This window comes from Filicampus tigris, chromosome 2, assembly GCF_054856515.1.
Source record: "Filicampus tigris isolate MCC_2025a chromosome 2, RoL_Ftig_1.0, whole genome shotgun sequence".
NCBI lineage: Eukaryota > Metazoa > Chordata > Actinopteri > Syngnathiformes > Syngnathidae > Filicampus > Filicampus tigris.
The window spans coordinates 716,248-731,293 of record NC_141218.1 but is presented as its reverse complement, the minus strand read 5'-3'; the positions used below and the strand labels follow the sequence as shown (position 1 = coordinate 731,293).

Here is a 15,046-nt window from a genome sequence, read left to right as displayed (position 1 = left end):
TTGACTATTGTGAGTAATTTATGTGAAATAAGTATCTAGGCATAGTAAACAATACTGATGCTAATAAAGTTTTGGAAAAAAAATACCGGTTCAGGGTGCATGCTGATGACGTCAGAACCGTTTGCCTCTATAAATACTCCGCCCCCAACGCAACCCGCTTTGCGGAGTGTGGTTCTAACCCTAACTTGTTGTCACCTTCCGTTCTCAGCGTTTGCTGTTTTCTTTCTCGGGCTTTCAGCAACCTACGGAAGGTTATCTCGGGAATGATTTAGAGCCAAAATTAGAAGGCGAAGGAAAAAAAAAAAAGTCCCGAGAAACACACTCCGCTGAGTTCAGGTCCCCGTGGGAGCACCGCCAATGCACGCCGTGGACAGCTTGGCTGCCGCGAAGAGTCCGTCTCTGCTGCTGCGGTGCCTTTCCACCGGGGAGGAATGTTGGCCACTGAACAGATGAACCTGAGCGGGGGGCAACACCACCGAACCTTTCAATGGTCCGGTTCTGGAGTCTAAGCTCAAACATTGAAACTGCAAAAACAACAACATGGCAATTTGAAAGCCTCCGCGGCCTTGGCGCTAATTAGCTTGACGTAGCTAGTAGCGCCTCATCTCAACAGTTGGGAGAGCATATTTGCGTGGTATTTTGTGTCACTTTGAGGCATTGTTTAAAATAACACACTCCAGTTAATGGTTTTCACAATAGATAACGACAGATTTAAATGAGACAAATTCGTCGACATTTTGACACCGATTGGGGGAAACAAGCTCGTTAGCCAGAGCGAGCATGTTCCTGATACCTAACAAATGCGGCCTCGTGTTATTTCAGGAAAAAATACCTGTTGATTTTCAATTAATAGTCAGTCCCTCAAAAAGGTATAAAAACCTCAAAGTACTATGGCCCTTTTTATGGTTTTGTGATCTCACAGACCTTAGCACGGCAGCCATGGCTTGTCTTAACAGTAGCATCTGCGCGAAACACGTTTATTTACGGATTCTAATCGTACAAGAACAATTCTGGTTTTGTTTTGCATTTATGCACCTTAAGACAAACGTTTACTCCGAGCAATAATAGCAGAATGCTTTTTTTTTTGTGTGACTTGAGCACACTAGCCATCCTTGGTGCGATTTTAAAAATATATTTTTATGCCTTACACACGCATGTCTCACGAATTATCAGTCGATATATTTAAGTACAATTATTGGATTGGTGCTATTCTAAAACTCTAAACATAAGGAAAATGTATATTATCAGAGTAAGCAGTCAAATAACTGTATTTTTTTATGTCTGTCTCCTGTGCGTGTCTGTCTGACTGGCTGGCAGTGTGTTTTAGGAGCACTAAAAACGTCTCTAATTTCTATTCTGAAGATTAAAAATCAAATGTTTTACTCTTCATTTGTTTGTGGTATGAAGTTATTGAGCACGAAAATCATAGCTTGTGTCTTTTTCTAATGTCACGTTTTACAACTATCAATGTAACACTAGTCTGTTCCAATGATGAAGAATATGAAGAAGCATAGTCATACTAAAATAACATAGGTTGTCCCATCCAATATGGCGGATAGGCTGACGTATTGGAGCTACGGGCCAGCAAACTCAATGAGGCGAATTTACACTTCCTGGTGGCGGAAGAGACGAAGAGGACTAAAAATAAATATAATAGTAAATACAAATAAAACATTTTTAAAAAAAACCATGTAGCAAATAATACAGCCGTTTTTGACACTTGTAATTTTCGAGTGTCGAAAAACTGCTTTTGGTTGTTCACTCCTCCTCCTTCCGCCCACTGAGCAACAGGCTTCTCGGTAGTTTGCCCAACTTTCTCTCACAGAACGCTCGCCCGCGCCTCTCGCGATCATCCGCCGGCGTTTTCACTTTTTCCGTCGGCTGGAAGTCACTCTTTGCACGGGGGGAGTTTTTGTTTTGCCCCGCGTCGAGCTCCCGAGGGACCATTCAAGAGCAAAAGCGACCTGCAGGAGGAGGAGGAGGGCGTTCTCGCGTCAAGAAAAGTCACCATGGAGGTTCCCGGCATGCAGGTAAAAGCACGAAGGTGCATCGGGCTTCCTAAAGCCAACTAAACCAGTTTATCAAGCGGCGAGGCGACATTGTGCAACAGCAGGCCACTTTTTAAATGCCGACTCGGCGAGCCACAACTATCTAAGAATAGTCAAATGAAGCCCGCGACGTCCACACGTCGAGCAAAACATGTTTCAAAGAAAGAAGTCACCAGGCCCCAACATGGATTCTTGAGGTGCCTCTAGATTGCGGCTGTTTGCATGGCAACTGGATGTTTGTTGATTATACATGCAAGGAGTCGGGCTGGGAATTTTCTCGAGACCAATAACATCCTCTCTCTCTCAAGTTAGAATGAGCAATACATACTGTATTGTGCATGTCAACAGTTTCATACATCACTAACGTGTACATTGTCATCTTATACCACTGTTTGTTATCCCGAATGAATCCTTCCACGTAATCCTTGGTTTTATTTCTCAGGGTTCTTGTTCTTCATGGTTTCTTTGACTTATGGCTCGAAAGGTTTTTGTTACGTTGGGAGGCTCCCAGGCGTGTCGACCTGTGTAACCTGCCCGGTCGCGCTGGCTTGCCTGGTCTTTGACTGCAACGCCGAGTGCCGCAGGTGATGTTTGTCTTTAGACGAGTTGAAATGATTGACAGCTGGACGCTCGGGCTAATGTTGCCGTTTTACTTCCTCGACTAGGTGAACGTTTAACTCGGGTTGTTTGCTTGTGTGACACATCCACTGAATCGGGACAACATGTTTGCATTGACGTGTCATTTTGAATCGTTGGTGCTCCCCTTCAGTTTTTTTCCTTGTTGCCCGAATTGATAGTATAAACGGTAGTCGTTGGTGACTACTGAAAAAAATGATATTACGGTTGATGTTAAAAGGAAGATCGAAGACGAAATGATTACATGAACAGACAACCTTTGACTGTGCTTTTGAAAATTAGCTCCGCATTGTCTGTATAGTCATGTTGTTAGTGTAACCAGCGCAGGCAAGCGTAGACGAAGGCCGAAATGACGACATCAGTAGTTTGATGACACAAATGGTCGTACGCCTTCAAATGCTTCAATGAACAAACAAACATTTGCTGCCAGCCAATGTCACCCACCAGGCCATGCCCGGCCGGCCATTTAAAGCCTTGCACACTTAAAGTCACAAGTCAAACGTGAGGACGGCCACCCCGTGTGCGCAATGTTAACACCTGCGTCTCACATGCACCTTATTTTGTGTGGCGCTTCCAAATCTGTTTTCAACGGTTTTATCGATGGATAACTGTTAAAATCCTGGATTACAAATATAGTTCGCTTTTTTGTGTGCACTATTTTAAGGGAATTGCATGTCATTATCGTGATCTTGTGATGTAAAAAAAACAACAAAGAAAACCGAAAAATGATTTTCAAAGAGCTTATTTCTGCTGATTTAATTGGCCAGCCGATTAATCGGTCGGCCCCTATTGAACACCCGGCCTTACGTTCAAGTTTTAAAAATGGAAACGGTGACAACCAGTCGGCGAGGAAACGTAATCATTGAAGTCAAAATTTGAGAGTAAGTGAAGTAGAGGCCTTCATTTTGATCAAAAGCATTGCAGTGGCGGTTGCTGCTGAATGAGCGCTATAAAAATGGCTGCTTTTTGTGCCGTTGCACATCTTCCAGGCCGGCGGCGTGCGGTCGGTCGCGCTGGCGGCGGCGGCAGGGAGTGGCACGGCTGCTGCGTGTTGTTCCACTTCCTTTTTTTAGGCGTGCGGAAAGTCGAGCGCGGCCGCAGAGGCTCCTCACCACTCGCTGCCTGACGCGCGGCCAGCATGTGGAAAACATGCGCGGCGGCCGCCTCTCCTGTGACTACACTCGCTAATGTTTACTTGCGCCTAGCAAAAAAGAAGGCACAGGGTTTCATCGGTGAACAACTCGAATCAAAGTCAATGAACTGCCTTTCATGTTCATTTGTGGTTCATTTGACTTTATTCTAGCATGAGACCAAAACATTTATGAATAATAATCAGCTATCGTTCATTGTAATACATTACATTTTTTTACTTGTTAAAAAAAAACCCCAAAAACATGGAGAGACGCAATCAGATTGTTTTTCCAAATTGTTGAGCTAAACTTGAAAATATTTGTCAACACCTGCGTCGTTGTGTTTTCCTCTGTCAGAGTTCTCAGATCGATCCCGAAGAATTGTTCACCAAGCTGGACCGCATCGGCAAAGGATCCTTTGGCGAGGTCAGCTGTTTTATGTTGAAGTTAGTGGTTCATTTGTAAAACGTCTTGATTGATTTGGCAATGGTATTATGAAAAATGTGCAATTCTTCAGAAAAGTAGAGGAATGTTTTGGTTTTTTTTTAATTTTTAAAAATCCTTTTGGGAATTTACACGTGGAATGTGTAGAGTTTCTCAACAAAATGCTTGTGTTTGAAATGTTCAATTGAGAAGAATCTAGCAAATTTCTCACGGATGATGTTTTGGGGGTAGGAATCTTTGGTATGTTTGAACTGGTTGCGAAATTGCACATCTATTTATTTATTTTTGTTAATCCTCCATTCATTTGGGAATGTTGATTTGATTTTGTCGAGAAATTGTGAGGTTGGAGCGTTTAGTTTTTTTTCTCTTTGAGTATGAGGTAGTAACTCAGCGATTGTTAAGTGCGTCTCTCTGTCAGGTGTTCAAAGGCATCGACAACCGCTCGCTCAGCGTGGTGGCCATCAAGATCATCGACCTGGAGGAGGCCGAGGACGAAATCGAGGACATCCAGCAGGAAATCACCGTGCTGAGCCAGTGCGACAGTCCCTACATCACCAAGTATTACGGCTCCTACCTCAAAGTGAGAACGCCGCGTTCTTCGCGGGCGGGGCCTGACCGCAGCCGATTCATTCCCAAAAATATATCAGCAACATTCGGCTGACTTTATTTTATTCATCACTTATTATTATTATTATTATTGCGAATACTATTTTAATATCTGTCTGTACGAGAGATGAATGGGCTTTGGAGCTTTTTTAAACCTTTTTTTCTTACCTGTACCTGAATAAAAATAAAGTTGTCCTCCGAAGAGGCGGGGTGGTGGAAGGGAGAGAAAAAAAAAAAAATCAATTGTTGGTGCCCTAATTGTTTGTCCAACATTTGGGGTGCTTGCTGCACGATGACGGGCTTGTCTTTCAGGGTAGCAAACTGTGGATCATCATGGAGTACCTTGGCGGAGGCTCAGCACTCGACTTGGTGAGTGAGTCAGTGTCGTCAACATTTTCCTTTGGGAATCTGTAAGGAAATTGTGAAATGGGGCGCATTTTGTCAGAACCGAAGTCAAATATAATGATGTAATGATGACCCAGCCCCCCACCCCCACCCAATAATTGGCCAAAAATCAACCGATTTTTCTCTGTGTTGGTAAATTCAAACAAATACTAAAGGACAATTGTCAACAGTCAAACGCTTTGCCTGCAATTCATATTTTCATGTTTATGACTGTTAATAGACCAAAAATGAATACATTTTTCTCATTACGTCTGTATTTTTTTCATCAATTGGCCAATGAATTAGCTATCTGAATTTTACTACTCTGCCAAATATTGGAATCGGCTTAAAAAAATCCGCTCAGGTCGGCCGCTTTTCTAGGCACTGTGAATCCAATTCTCTTTTTTTTTTTTTTTTTCTGTCTCGTGAAAAATTGTCGTCATCTTTGATTGTGTGCACGCAGCTTCGTGCGGGTCCGTTTGACGAGTCCCAAATCGCCACCATGCTGAAGGAGATCCTGAAGGGTCTGGACTACCTCCACTCGGAGAAGAAGATCCACAGAGACATCAAAGGTGCGCCGTGGACCTCGCGCGTTGAAAAGACAAACGCGTCGTTTTAACGTAGCCGCGTCCGTGGCCCGCAGCCGCCAACGTGCTTTTGTCGGAGCACGGCCAGGTGAAGCTGGCCGACTTCGGGGTGGCCGGTCAGCTGACGGACACGCAGATCAAGCGGGAGACCTTCGTGGGGACCCCGTTCTGGATGGCGCCCGAGGTCATCCAGCAGTCTGCGTACGACTTCAAGGCAAGACAATGACATTCAAACAGCCCCCCCCAAAAAAGCTCTCAATTTTGACTGATCTTTCTGGCTGGCGTAAAGTTAAACAAATACAAAATGCCAATGTACTGTCGCAGTCCAAAGTTCTGTCTTTATATCTTTGTGAGCCCAAAAAATGGGTTATTTTATTCATCGCCTAATTTTCAATTTGAATCTGCGGATCGATCGGTTATCGGGCTAGTATTCTGCCAGATATCGGAATTGACATCGACCTCCGAAAATCCCGTCTGCTCATGGTGTGAATTTGAACTCCCGCCAGGCGGACATTTGGTCGCTGGGCATCACGGCCATCGAGCTGGCCAAGGGGGAGCCGCCCAATTCGGAAATGCACCCCATGAGGGTGCTCTTCCTCATCCCCAAGTCGCCTCCCCCGACGCTGACGGGCGACTTCTCCAAGAGCTTCAAAGAGTTCACCGAGGCCTGCCTCAACAAGGACCCCGCCTTCGTAAGAGGCTCGCCCGCTTTCACGGACAAACGTAGTGACGCGCCACACGCGGCCTTCCGCGCAGCCTTAGAGCCACCCTGCCAAAAACATCCTTCGGAGACTCGAAATTGTCTTCAGCCGCGAACGGGAGTGGGATTACTTTGCCCTGCAATTTGCTGGCAAGCAGTCCGGCGCGACGAGCGCCACTCGCCCTCAAGTTGGCCGGCCGGGATAGGTTCCGAGCTCACCTGCGACCCGAAACGAGGGCGAGCGCCGTTGCAATTGGATGGCCAAAGCAAAAGTGAGCCACGGGCGAGACCGCATTTGAAAAGTGTGCTACGCAGGCGCCCTCTAGTGCGCAGGGATGGCCAACTGCCATGCGTCCTGCAAAATCCACAATATGAAAAATGATTGGGGTAAAAAAATCAGCAAGCCTGTGGGTGGCAAACTGTGAATGTGACTGTGCTTTTAAGATGTAATATTCATTCACCATTCACCACGGGCTTTGCTGTTGGCTTAGGATTGTTGTCGGATGTAGGATTTGAAAAAGGAAATACATTCAAAGCACACGCGCGCATATTTTGTCCACATCCAAAGTCGCTTTTTTGTCATGGAAATGGACGCTCTATCTCTGTGCATACGTTGCGACTGCTCTCCCCTCCTTCAGCGTCCCACCGCCAAGGAGTTGCTCAAGCACAAGTTCATCGTCAAACACTGCAAGAAGACGTCCTACCTCAGCGAGTTGATCGACCGATACCGAAGATGGCGGGAGCAAGGGCACAGCGACAGCAGCCCCGACGACTCCGACGGGTAACGTGTCCCCCCCCCCCCCCCCCCCCCCCCCCCAAAAAAAATCCCAAATGCGTCCAGTTGGCCGGACTCGCGTTTGCGCTTTCAGCGAGTCCGGCGACAGGAAGGACGGCGACTCCCCCGAGTGGAGCTTCACGACGGTGCGCAAGCGCAAGACGGACGAACGGCCGCACATCAACGGGCAGCCGAGGAGCGAAGGACAAACGGCCGCCAGCGCGTCCGCCAGTCTCGGCACCATCATCTCGCCCGTCTTCACCGAGGTTTGAGCGCCGTCCGGCCGGCAATCCGCCCGCCCGCCCGCGCGCGAGGGGGCCACTTTCTACAAGCGTGTGCGTTTGTGCAGTTGAAGCAGCAGCACAAGGCGCACTCGGAGAAGCGATTGGCCATCGAAGAGCTGGAACATAACATCCGATTGGCCGAGGACGCGTGTCCGGGCATCACCGACCGGATGGTGACGCACATCATCGCCAGGTACGCCCCTTTTCTCTTGCCTATGCTGGGGATCCCCTCCCCAAATGTTTTCCTCCGTACTTCTGTATTACACGCTTCCCCGTTTTGCTGGTCTCCTTTCTTATCTTGGAGTGACTTTTCTATCACATTTTTCAAATACACCAATAAGGTGTCAGTGCTTTTAAATTCAAGTCTCAAGGAGCGACACCTGAAATTGAACAGGAAGTTTCAAGTGTTTGAAGCCGTCAACAAAAGAGGCTTGAGAAGTTTCACCAATCAACATATTTCATGGACTACACCAAATATGTCAAGGAGCCTTAAAAAAATGTACGGGAAATCTGCCATTTTTGCCTTAAAGCCGCATTTTTCCAAAGTGAGCTCCAGTTGGAAGCAGATAACCTGGACCCATGAAGTCCTTCTGCCTGCGTCATTTCTCGTCGTCGTCGTCGTCGTCGTCCTGCATTCTCAATGTCTTCTCATGCCGCCCACAGGTTCAACGCCAACTGAGGAGACGCGCTGACCAGAGACTGTGTCTCAACACTTGCAAATTGGAGAGCTGCTGTGCAATGTCTCCACACACACACACACCCGCGCGTCTTTACTTCATTGCTACTGGACAAAGAACTCGTCTTTCCTCTTCTGCTTCTGGTCCAGCAGTACTGCTTTACCTTTTGTTGATTTGTAGGTGTAAATATTTGCTCAGTAGCACTTGACAAAGATGATTATGCCAATATTATTATTGTTATGATGATGTTTTGTTGTCCACCAAACCAAAGACTAAAACTAAAACTTGGTCATTGTATATATTCTTTTTCTATGTATACCATAAGGGATGTCGTGACGCTTACTCAGCGGGAACCATGTACAAGATTTTGGAGAAATGTTTTCCTCTTTAGCGGGACGTAGAATTTTATGAATAAATATTTAAGCTTGATTAAAAATGTTGTCTGCGTCCATGTTAATTCATACAGTTTATTTACAAGACTTTCACCCGAAGAAAGAATAGGGTTTTTTGTTTTTGTTTTGTTTTTTTAAACTTTTACTACTCATTTTTGTCTTTTTCTACAATGTGACCTTGGTCATGGCTTTGGTCGCGTCTTTTTTCACCTCCTGCTCCTCATGCTCCTCCTCCAGCTGGAGGCTGCCGGAGGAAAATCTCATCCGGGCCAATCCGCCGTGCCGCAGCACCCTTCCGAGCGGCGGCGGCGGCGGCGGGGCGCAGTAATACGGGTAGAAAACGTCCGTCTCCGAGTCGCTGTAACTCCCCGCGGGGCGTTCAGGCAACGGGGAGGCGTTGAGCGGGAGCGGGAGGTAGGTGGGCCTTGTTGGCCGCGTCAAGTGGGGGTAGTAGCCAAGGGGGCGGAATTCGGACGCGGGGAGGTGAAACTTGACGTCCGGTTGGCGAGGCAGCCCCGGGAGGAAGTTGCAGTCGTCGCTGTAATGCCCCGCCTCTGTGCGGCCCATTAACCCCGCCCCGTTGCTGCCCGCATGGTAGGAGGCCCCGCCCATCCCGCCCACCCCGCCCATCCCGCCTTGGCCTAGCGGGTAGAAAGACGCTCGCGGTCGGCCGTCCCGCCTCCTCGGCTGCGGCAAGCACTCCAGCGAGGCGGCGCAGTCGGCCAAATACGGCCGCGAGAATGTGGGCAGCACCGGGTGGAACTGGTAGGCGGGACTGGTGGGGTAGAGGAGAACCAGCTGCTGCGCCGCGTCCGGGTGTGGCTGCGGCTGTGGGACGGGCCGGCGGCGCCGGCGGTTGCCGTAGACTTCGGCCGGCCTGGGCGCTCGGTCCCTCGCGTGGTTCCTCGTGTCGTCCGTCGCCGACGCCGCTCGCGTCTGCGGCGAGAGGGGCGTGACCCGGGCGAGGCTACGACACCGCGGGGTGGCGTACGGCTGCTTGCGCTCCAAGGCGCGAGTGGGCCGGGGGAAGGCGTCCTCGCTCTGCTCGGGAAATACGTCGCACACACTAAATGGTTGCACATACTGAAAAGGCGAATCTTTTTGTTTTGTTTTGTTTGGTTTCACGTGTGTACTTGATTGGCGACGTCGGTGAGGAGATCGGGAGAAGATTGGCACTGCCGCCAGTCGTAGTCTGCCTGACGGGAAGCACTGCAACGAGACGCCGGTTATGGTTCCAAAAAACAAACAAACAAAAGCAAATTCAAGGCAAAAACATTCAATGGCATTTGGAGTTGGGCAATTCAACAAAAAGGGGTCAAGTGCCCATCGCTAACATTTGATGTACCATTTGTGGTCAAATCTCAGTTTCAAGGTTTAGAACACTGAGACAGATGCTATCTGCTAGCCGCTCAATGGCCTTTTGCATTGTTTGTTAGCATTCAGCTAAGTGGACTTTAAAGGGCAAGTCAACCCAAACACATTTTTATCAAGACTACGTTTCCAGCGGGCCCTCATAAAAAAAACGGGCGGATTTTGCTGCTTAACTCATATTCCAAGAACGCAAAATTAATCAGAATGTCCTGTTTCAACTAGTGGGCCTGCTGGGAACATATTCTTGAAAAAAAGATGTTTGGCTTGATTTCCCTCTAAATGTACATTATGTGTAGTAAAACGTAACTTAAAAAAAGCCCATGTAAAATCAGCTCCAAAAAAAAGAGAAGCCATTTCGCCGCCTACTGGGGCACCACCGGGTGGTCGGATTTGATGAAGGCCACCTGTCAAAATGCGAAGGCTTCTTGTCGCTCGTTCCCAAACATTGCAGCAGCTGCTTCTGTGTGCGCCCGCTGGGTCCACATTGGAAAGGAGCAAAAACGTCAGCATCAAAGTATTAGCAGGGTTCCCATTTGGAATACGCCTGTCAATAACACGTGCCGAACAAGTGACTATATCGTGGGAATAAAGTGGTGACCTGTATCGAAAGCTGGAGCCTTTCGTGGACAGCAGCCTCGTCTTGTGCGCCGCTCCGGGCTCCTCGGCGAGACGGAAGAAAGCGTGACACTCCACGCACGTTTTCCAGAAGGCCTTGCACACGTCCCGAGTGGCCATGCAGAACTCCAGCGTGTCCCTGCGGGACGGCTGCGCGGGACAACGGCGACGCGCGCGGTTAGCAACAAAGAAAGAAGCAAAGGGGGCTCAGAAGTGGACGCTGACCCCAACGGCGTCATGCAGCTTGATGAGGAAATGTTTGCGCTTGAAGCTGAGTTTGCGAATCTTGGCCCAGCTGAAGGCGTTGATCTTGGTGTTTCCCTGCATGAGCGAGCGAGCAAGTCTGAGTGCGCCGGTCATGATGGCGACGGCGGCCGCCCACCTGAAAGACCAGCACGCCCGAGTGCGTGACGGCCAGATTGATGCGCGTGCCCTCGCCGTCGCTGGCCGACTGCGGCCGGATGCCGTACATGTCCAGCTTCCTGGCCAACTCCAGCAGCTGGACGTCCGACTCGGCCGCAGACAAGCCCCTGGAGGAGAAAAGAAGCAATAACATCATCAGAATAGTGCCATGCCGCCATCTTGTGGCATCTTGGTGTCAAATGAGTTGGAGGTGCTTTGAGACAAAAATAGTGCTTTGCCGACATTTTCACTTCAGAAATGAGTTGAGGGCTTTTAGTCATGCAAAATTGGTGCTGTCCCGTGTCAATGAATTCATTTCGACAAAAATAGCGCTCTTGTGCTATCTTGTCACGGAACGATGTTGAAGTGAGTGGAATTCTTTTTGTAGGCAGAAAATAGTGCTTTGCTTCCATTTCCTGGCAAGTTGGTGTCAAGGTACTATGTTGAAGTGAGTTGAGGAGTGTCAGACAAAATTCTGCTTTGCTGTAGAATCAAGGAACTGTTGAACTGTTTTGAGGAGTTTCATTTAGGCAAAAACAGCAATTTTCTGGCATCTAAAAAACGATGCTGACATCAGCTCCTCTAGGATGACAAAACTAGTGCTTTGCCACCATCCTGTGGCATGACAAGGAACTATGTTTAAGTGTGTTGGACATTCATTTAAGAAAAAATAGTGACCTCCTTAATAATCCGTTATCTATATCCTCACAAGGAAGTAAATAAAAAATAATATAATAAATACACAAAGTGAGTTGAGTTTTATTTCAACATAATAGCGCTCTGTCATATTTCGACCAAAAATGTTGACACTTTGTTACAACTTCTGGACCCTGGTGTCCAAAAAGTTTGAAGGGAGATCCTTTAGACAAAATGAGTGCTTTGCCACCATTTTTGTGACATCTTGGTGTGACGGAATTCTTGACGTGAGTTGAAGTGTTTGACTTTGAACAAAATCGTGCTTTGCTGCCATCTAGTGGCATCTAATTGCAATTATGAACCTTTTCAACAACCTGCACTTTTTTGTTTTCACTCTACCTGTGTTTCTTGTGGAAGCGGAGGATCTTGTGGTCCAGGTACTCCTGGTTGGGGACGTAGTGCTTCATCTCCAGGTGCTGACAGTCCAGCTCCTCATCGTAGTCCCCAAGTTCTGCTGTACGCATAAAGTGGATCCTTAAACTGTTTACAACTGCACTATACTCAAGTCCCTCCCATGTTTTGTTTGGTCCTTACACTGCAGTATGTGAGAGACCAGTAGGGCGGCGCTATTGTCGTTACAGGTCAGACTGCCATTGGACAGGTCCTGCTTGACCTGCAAGGCGAAAAGGTACCTGCGCGCACACATGACGTCATCCACGATGCAACAAGGGAATGCTGCTGCTGCTGCCGCCGACATTTGAGAAACGGCGCCGTACCGAGTGAGGCTCCTCTTTAGTTGTCCGGGGTCCGGAGGGAAGAACTTAACCATGAACCTGAAGAACAGATCGCTGTTGTCTAAAAAAAAAAAAAAAAAAAAAAAAAAAAAATACGAATCCCACTTGCCTTGCTTTGGTGGACTATACGGCGACACGTTTTTGCTTGCTGTAAATCAACACTTACAAAATTTAATTTGCTTTGTTAGTGGCTTGAGCAGCTCGAGCCACACCTGCCAAACAAGCCACAATCAGTCCAATTAATTTCATTTCATCATCCCGCGTGTGCGCGTGACATGACCAAAGGCTCACGTAGTTGCCGCCGTGGTGTCGGTACTCCAGGCCGAAGTATTCTTTCTCCAGCAGCTTCAGGTGACCGCACACTTTGTTGAAGAAGTCGCCGCCCAAAACGTTTTGCTAACATGGAAACAAGTGGGAAGCGTTACAATCGCTACATTCTTGTTGGCACACGTGTGCATTGGAAATGTTGGCGTTGTACAGTCAAAACAAGATGACAGTACATAAAAACAGACAGGGTGTAAATCGGACAAAAAAAAAAAAAGACAGATGGTGTTGTCGGTTGGCCTAAAAAATGACTGTGCAGTCAGACTACAAAAAGGACATGATGGAAAGGCCTAAAAAAAAAAAACAGGATTTAAACTGCAGGATTTATGTTTGGACTGTAAAATTGCCAAGATGTAGAGTCAAAATGTAAAAAAAAAAAAAAAAAGTCTCGTTAAGATTAATAAAAAAAAAAAAAAGTAAAAACTTATAGTCAGACTAAAAAAGGCATGGTATTCACTATTCAGAAGGCTATAGCAAAGCATTTGAAAAAAAAAACCGACCAGTATAATTAGACAAAAAGTACAGTGAAGCAGTTAGATGAGTGAAACACCACAAGTATCAAGACTAAAAAAAAGGTAATGGAGTAAGGCCTTTTTATATAGTACAGTAAAACTAAAAAAATTACTTGAGAAATAATTACCCCCAAAAAGCCATCTCTGAGGGGCGGCCATTTTGTCACTTCTGTCGACTGAAAATGACATCACAACTGCTCAGAGCTCATGTAACGACCAATCACGGCTCACCTGTTTTCTGAAGCTGAGCCGTGATTGGTCGTTACCTGAGCACCTGTGATGTCATTGTCAGTCGATAGAAGTGACAAAATGGCCGCCCCCTGAGTTGGCTAAAAAGAGCTGCATTTTGCTGCTTAACTCATACAGTATTCCACAATGGCATTGGCTAAAAAGAGCTGCATTTTGCTGCTTAACTCATACAGTATTCCACAATGGCAATATCCATCAGAATTCCGTGTTGGAACTAGTGGGGCTGCATAGAACATATTCTTGAAAAAAAATGTGTTTAGGTTCATTTCACTTTAACAAGGCATTTAAAAATGATTTCTAGTCAAATTTATAAACAGTTTTAGTAAGGCACAAAAAAAACACGATGCATAGATTAAAAAGCAACTCCATGTGTGTAGTCAGACTGAAAAATGAAAATGTATAGCATAACATTGAAAAAATAACAACAACCCACCTCCACCTCGAAGGTGCGTTCACTGTCGTCCAGGAAAACCACGCGCAGTCTAAATGGAGTCTCCTTGCAGACTTTACGGCGTGCCCGTGTGCATGTCGGCCGCTCGTCCATCTCGTGACACAAGAATTCCGGGGAGAAAGAAATGAAGCTTGTGTTGCTGAGTTATTGCGTGTTTTCTTTCAAAACACACACACCCACGCACACCGATAGAGTGTGTTGTGCGCGCGTGTGCGTTTATTGTTGGAATAATTTCACATTTCACGGTGGCTGGACGCTTTGACAGAAGTGACCTGTCTTCGAGTAAAGTAGGCTAGTAGTGCAAAAGCATCCTGTAGCCTCCGGCGCGCTCTTGTGTGTGCGTGTGTGTGTGCGTGAGCGTGTGTGTGAAAAAGAGTACGCATACGTGTGTGAGGGAGTGGGGATTTGACTATTTTTCAAAATGTCTAGTTTTTGTGCTCAGGCCAGAGCAATAACAAGAGTAGCAGAAAAAAATGTGACTTAATTGTCCCTGAACTTTCAAGTGCCCTTTCCCTCGCTGATTTTTGTTTTTGTTGCATGACAGTTGTCTGTATGCAGTCATAGTTATGTTGTCCCTGGAGGGCCGTCTCGACCTTGACCCCATATACTGTCAATGTATGATCGCCTTATCACATATACTGTACACAACAAATTGATGGATGACTAGTTTTGAAATCAGAAGCCAGTAAATGCTTTGTTCAAGTATTTTTCAATGTATTTTAAAGTAGGGATTGGCAACAAATGATTGCAATATCTCATATTGCTTGAGCACCCCCAAAAACGGGCTGGTTACGCCCATGATTGGATTTCTTATTAAATGTAGTCTTTAGTTTTAGACATTGAATATACAGTATTTCATGTAGCTGTTTTTTGAATTTGTAAAAAATATTTATTTTAGTACCCATGTTTGAAATTGTTTTTCTTTTAAATATATTTTAGTACCCATGCTTAATTTAATTAAATATAATGAGTTAATTTAAATATAAATATTCCTCACTTAATGTCATCTGTTTAAATCATAGCTAATGC

The 15,046-nt window shown here is 46.5% G+C and overlaps 2 protein-coding genes across 2 annotated transcripts; one reads left to right on the top strand and one right to left on the bottom strand.

Moving 5' to 3' along the window:
- Nucleotides 1-1,674: 1,674 nt before the first annotated feature.
- LOC147150708 (serine/threonine-protein kinase 26-like) lies at nucleotides 1,675-8,707 on the top strand. The gene is made up of 11 exons (XM_086024388.1): nucleotides 1,675-2,030; nucleotides 4,172-4,240; nucleotides 4,677-4,838; nucleotides 5,177-5,233; nucleotides 5,712-5,820; nucleotides 5,892-6,049; nucleotides 6,342-6,527; nucleotides 7,174-7,316; nucleotides 7,405-7,576; nucleotides 7,660-7,787; nucleotides 8,258-8,707. Exons 1-11 carry the CDS (start codon nucleotides 2,010-2,012, stop codon nucleotides 8,271-8,273), a joined length of 1,221 nt encoding a protein of 406 aa, XP_085880514.1. The 5' UTR covers nucleotides 1,675-2,009; the 3' UTR covers nucleotides 8,274-8,707.
- A 74-nt stretch (nucleotides 8,708-8,781) lies between these two features.
- LOC147150707 (FERM domain-containing protein 7) lies at nucleotides 8,782-14,304 on the bottom strand. Its single transcript, XM_086020868.1, has 12 exons — nucleotides 14,000-14,304; nucleotides 12,773-12,877; nucleotides 12,648-12,693; nucleotides 12,464-12,542; nucleotides 12,282-12,379; nucleotides 12,087-12,201; nucleotides 11,032-11,179; nucleotides 10,875-10,970; nucleotides 10,633-10,799; nucleotides 10,439-10,507; nucleotides 9,797-9,872; nucleotides 8,782-9,704 (listed from the first exon to the last, which is right to left on the bottom strand). Exons 1-12 carry the CDS (start codon nucleotides 14,108-14,110, stop codon nucleotides 8,829-8,831), a joined length of 1,986 nt encoding a protein of 661 aa, XP_085876994.1. The 5' UTR covers nucleotides 14,111-14,304; the 3' UTR covers nucleotides 8,782-8,828.
- Between the last annotated feature and the right edge of the window lie 742 nt (nucleotides 14,305-15,046).

Excerpts from the sequence above, each read along its gene's own strand:
- LOC147150707 (XM_086020868.1), bottom strand. The coding sequence starts at position 14,110 with ATGGACGAGCGGCCGACATGCACACGGGCACGCCGTAAAGTCTGCAAG. Across the intron at positions 12,543-12,647 it reads AACAAAGCAAATTAAATTTT|ACAACAGCGATCTGTTCTTC; the intron begins GTAAGTGTTGAT and ends TTTTTTTTTTAG. Across the intron at positions 12,380-12,463 it reads CTAAAGAGGAGCCTCACTCG|GTACCTTTTCGCCTTGCAGG; the intron begins GTACGGCGCCGT and ends GTGTGCGCGCAG.
- LOC147150708 (XM_086024388.1), top strand. The coding sequence starts at position 2,010 with ATGGAGGTTCCCGGCATGCAG. Across the intron at positions 6,528-7,173 it reads TCAACAAGGACCCCGCCTTC|CGTCCCACCGCCAAGGAGTT; the intron begins GTAAGAGGCTCG and ends CCCCTCCTTCAG. Across the intron at positions 7,317-7,404 it reads AGCCCCGACGACTCCGACGG|CGAGTCCGGCGACAGGAAGG; the intron begins GTAACGTGTCCC and ends TTGCGCTTTCAG.